General features: G+C 35.8%; 1 protein-coding gene across 1 annotated transcript; it reads right to left on the reverse strand.

Annotated features, from left to right (window-relative positions):
• Positions 1–2,523: 2,523 nt before the first annotated feature.
• LOC145028922 (UDP-arabinopyranose mutase 1-like) lies at positions 2,524–4,674 on the reverse strand. The gene is made up of 4 exons (XM_078977613.1): positions 4,203–4,674; positions 3,389–3,639; positions 3,129–3,297; positions 2,524–3,041 (listed from the first exon to the last, which is right to left on the reverse strand). Exons 1-4 carry the CDS (start codon positions 4,524–4,526, stop codon positions 2,691–2,693), a joined length of 1,095 nt encoding a protein of 364 aa, XP_078833739.1. The 5' UTR covers positions 4,527–4,674; the 3' UTR covers positions 2,524–2,690.
• Positions 4,675–4,897: the final 223 nt, after the last annotated feature.

The following is a 4,897-nucleotide window of genomic DNA, read 5'->3' on the forward strand; positions in this document are numbered from 1 at the left end:
TTCATGTTTTAATGTGATATAATTACATTCTAGCAATACTTACTGGACGCAGTTTTGAAAGCTTCTGTAAATGGTATAGAACTTCTTCATCCGTAAACCCACTTTTTTAACAATATTAACGCAAATTCGTCTTTGGACTAATAGGGGTTATTAAACAATGTTAGACACAAAAAATAATCAATTTTCATTCCATCCTGTCATTCTGGAACATCATTTCGAATAAAGTTCTTTGGATTCCGGATTAAGTTCTTGGTATTCCGAACGTACATAAGCATTTCGGATTCTCCAGAAAACATAGTTCCAAACTAAAAAAATGGTCCTAAACACACTCTAAGCTACTTAAATGCAATTAATATGTACAACAGAAAACATACAAAAAATACATATTTTGGACTCGTTCCTCGTATTCCGGAATAAGTTCTTCATATTCCAGACCTACATGACCATTCCTGATACTCTAGAAAAAATAATTGTTGACCAAAAAACGGTCCTAAATACACTCTAAGCTACTTAAAATCACATTTTATATGTACAACAAAATAACATAAAAACTTGGATATATATATATATATATATATATATATATATATATATATATATATATATATATATATATATATATATATATATATATATATAATCGGAATGCGTTGAACACTCCGAAATACGTTTAGCTCCGTAATTTCCAAGTTTTTATGTTATATATATATATATATATATATATATATATATATATATATATATATATATATATATATATATATATATATATATCATTTGGCTACAATATTGGGCTTGGTCCCGTTAGCTTGGTGTAGAATGGCACATTCCGAACCAAATAGTTACTTTTCGAAAAAAAAAGTTGTCAGTTTTGGTTAATACCAATGTTTTGAAAACCGGAGCGGAGACCGAACCGGCCTTCTAACCGGTTCAATGGTTTAATTGGTCAAACCGGTTGGACAAGTCTCAAAAAACCGAAAAAACTGGATAATATCATAATTACATCGTTATTAATTTTAATTAAATAAAAAAAATACTAAAATTGAATAAAAAACATTTTTTAAAATTTTCAGTTTTATCGATTTTTACCAGTTAAACCGATTCACTGAAAGATGGTCTGATCCGATTTTTAAAACATGGTTAAATACAACTCAAATTGTGGTTAGTTTACCCACTTTCCCAATTTTATTTGATTAATTTTAACAAAATACCATGTTATAAAACAAGTGACGTCAAAAAAAAAAAAAAAAAAAAAAAAAAAAAAAAAAAAAAAAGGAAAAACTGTATTGAGAAACCAATTTGGGGGTTCAAAAACGGGGAGAACCGTTGTTACTGTTACCACAAATCAAATTTCATAGACTTTTAACGAAAATTCAAATTTGAAATTCACGAAGGTAGTTCAAATCCCACAAGAATCTCCATGAAAACGGCTTTACAAAAGTTATATCCCCATTCTTGAAGAAATCAAAACACTACGACGACGACCCCACCACCATGAAAAGTTTACCCAAATCGATTTACAATGATGAAGATCTCGACGACCCACTTCAAAAACAATTACAGAGACTTGAAGAAGAATGGGACTGCATCAAACAATCGATTTCCAGATCTAATCGCCGGAACTCCACCACCGTCGACCACCGTCTCTGTGAAATGTACGACAAATCTCCCAAAGAACTCATGTCGTTGTTACAGCATGAAATTTCTCCTTCAGAAGAGGACTTCTGGAATTCAAGACACCATGATCGAGTCGCAATTGAAATAATCAAAGAGCGTGAGGCTGATTTCGATAATGGTAAGTTAAAGGGCAGAAAACTTTTTGAAGAATCGGAAGTGGATTCAGAAGATGACGGTGTAGGAACAGTCACACACGGTGAGGCTTCGGAAATGGACAACGAAAGTGAAGTCTGTACAGAGTTTTCTTACAAGGCTTCCGAAAATCATGATAGGAACTACAATCAACTTACAGATTCACCACCGTCTGATATGGCGGAGAAGCGCGTGGCTGTGGTGACGGTGAAGAACGCCGGCGGAAGTTGTGGTTCTGTTCGAAGATTGATGGTATGTGTAGTTGTAATGCTATTTGCCCTTGGAATTTTTGCATTCAAGTGTCGCGGTGAAGATGAACAAATTCTAGTCCCCACATGATTTAGGAATCGCAAAAGAAAACGAAAAGGGGCCTTGAAATGAATTCCGTAGATTTATGTTTTGCTTGTCTTCATTCTTTTATTTGAATGAATTCTCTTGGTGGCACTTTCTACAGTTGATTTATTTGTATTATTCTATCTTAATGTCATTTTCATTCACCTTTTGTCTCTTTTTAACTTAATAAACTTAATGGGTTAAACTAGTATCTTGTTAAAACCAATGAATATCGTGATTCTTCACTTAAAATTTATTTCATCCACATAAACTATATGTTTCACATCATTTATGATTGTTGATGTCATTTAGTTAGTTTTTTCAGTTTAGAAAAACCCAAAAATCATGGATACATAGCTAAAAATATAACCCACTAACAAGTAAAAACAACAACGATAAAATCACATATCCATAACTAAAAATATAACTTACATCTCTGTAATAAACTCAACTCAACCAAACAAACTATAACCAAAGCCGAAAACGACAAATTCAAGAAACATAATTCCAACAATAAGAGAAGTAACAAAAGTAGACATGATCATGATCTACTTAGTTTTAGAAGGCTCAATCTTGACAGTGGTAGCAGCAGCATCGGTCAACGGGTTGAGTTCATTCCAAGCATCGATCCATGTAACCATGGCATCTCCAAGCTTCTCAAAGTAAGGATCAATTGGGCCAAGTTTCTCCTTCACAAGCTTTGAGAGCTCAATGTAGCATTTTTGTGGGGTTGTGCATTCTTTCGGGAGAACAACAGATTGAAAGAATGGAATAATGTCTTCTTGCCAATAAATGCCTTTGTATTCTTTCTTCAAGTTCACAAATGGATTGCTTGCTTTGCTATGCCAAATGTATGGTAGCCCTGTTTTCACCCCTAGCCCCAAATGGTCACAAATCACCTACAAATTCACCATAATTTTATAAATCAAAAAAAAAAAAAGCCTTTTATTTTCATTTTCTTTTTGGTGTTTTTGAAAATATGGTACCTTAGCACACCATCCCGCCCACATGTCGTCATATCGACCAATGGGCTGGCCGTCTCCCATGAGCCCAAAATACATAGCAGGCCCAATGAGTTCCCTATGGAACCCAAGGTTCATCCCACACATAGGGAAAAGTGTCTGTTTCGGTATGGTCATCACAGCATCCACATACCTGAAAAAACATGACTTAATCCAATAAGAGATTCTCATTTATTCTCATATTTTGTTTCCATTTCACCAAATAGATGACACTTTATCAATACCTGGTGTTGCGCTCACGAGGCTTGACAAGTTGAGTAGGGGCATCATAGTCAGGGATGTTGAGCCAAAGGCCATGAGAGATGGCAGTGGTGGCGCCTTCTCTTAAGCTGAAGGGGTAACCCCTAACGAAATCTGCACCTTCCCTGTATGGATCATACAATGTGTTGAAGAAGAAGGGTGTTGCAGGTGTTAACAAGTTGTGGATGTGTTGTGCCAATGCATTGATCTCTTGCCCAGTTGGATCTTTAGCAACCTTCAATTTTAAAGTTGAATCAAATTTGTGATTTATGGATATAAGTAACATAACAAGTTACGTCATCGCTAAAGTTGTTCGAATGACAAATGCCATTTCATTAATCGTATAAAGAATTATGGTAGTTTATGAACCAGATCCGTAAATTAGGGTTCTAGGGATCTGACATGTTTGAACTTGGTGCTAATTTACTATTCTTGGTCAATGAATTTTGGGGTTTTGCGGCTTTTGCCTCTTTTGGAGTCAAATGTAGTTTCCTAATTGGACGTAAAAGTCAAAATGATTTGATTTTTGAATCAAATCATCTACTTCAGGTCCCACGGACCGAAAAATGGCAATCGTACGGCTAAGACTAGATCGCATTGTTTAACACGTGTCACAATCTGGTGACAGTCTACGATAACAACCTGGTCTAGAGGGCATTGTATTTTGAATTTTCCCTAGCCATCGGTAACAGTAGACTGGAATTCCGGTGGAGATCTAGATTCTAGAGAAGACTTTTTAAGATTTTGGATTCAATGAGTCAACTCGGTAGATAAAAGGGGAAATTAGAGTTAACTTACGAAGCAGTCGTCGTCAATGGTGAAGATGTATTTCTTCTTGGAGACAAGGAATCCGAAGCATCGACAAGCGGAATCCTTGAAGGAAATGCAACTGGACTTAGGGCCAAGGATCCGATTGATATCGTTACGATTGTAGAGTTCGTAATCGAATCCTTCAGGGACATGGATCTTCTTCGTTGGATCTCCATCTTGGACGATGATCAGATGGTATGGCTGGAAGAAAGGTCTCCACTGCTCGAGGAAATCGAGATTTCTGATGGTGGGTATGACGATATCCAACTCGTCAACCAACGGCGGCTTGACGACGGATGCAGGGACGGACATGGCGGAGATCGGAGGTGGTTGATCAGTGTGAATTTTGGTGATTGAGAAGGGGGTATTTATGAGAAAGCAGGTAGCGTGTGTAAGAGCAAGCCTGTGCCCTGTAGCGACTAGCGAGGAAGAAGTGAATGTGGGTCACATGGGCGATGCTATGTTTAGGAATATTATGGGCAAGAATTTTATGATAAAATACTTCACTTTACCAAAAATACCGACTACGAATTTTAAAATACTTCAACTTTACCAAAAATACCGACTGCATAAATGTACGAAATAGTATTCATATTATTTAGTTAGTAACTTGGAGCTTGTTGCCATTTATACATTATGTTTATGAAAAACTTTTATTTTATGATTATCAGAAACTTAGTTAT

The sequence above is a fragment of the Lactuca saligna genome, chromosome 1 (genome assembly GCF_052625555.1).
Source record: "Lactuca saligna cultivar CGN05327 chromosome 1, ASM5262555v1, whole genome shotgun sequence".
NCBI classification, from domain to species: domain Eukaryota; kingdom Viridiplantae; phylum Streptophyta; class Magnoliopsida; order Asterales; family Asteraceae; genus Lactuca; species Lactuca saligna.

What these genes read in the sequence shown, in the direction of transcription:
- LOC145028922 (XM_078977613.1), bottom strand. Translation starts at nt 4,526, where the DNA reads ATGTCCGTCCCTGCATCCGTCGTCAAGCCGCCGTTGGTTGACGAGTTG. An exon ending in CCATTGACGACGACTGCTTC is followed by an intron (nt 3,640 to 4,202) that starts GTAAGTTAACTC and finishes TTAAAATTGAAG; the next exon opens with GTTGCTAAAGATCCAACTGG. An exon ending in CCTCGTGAGCGCAACACCAG is followed by an intron (nt 3,298 to 3,388) that starts GTATTGATAAAG and finishes ATGTTTTTTCAG; the next exon opens with GTATGTGGATGCTGTGATGA.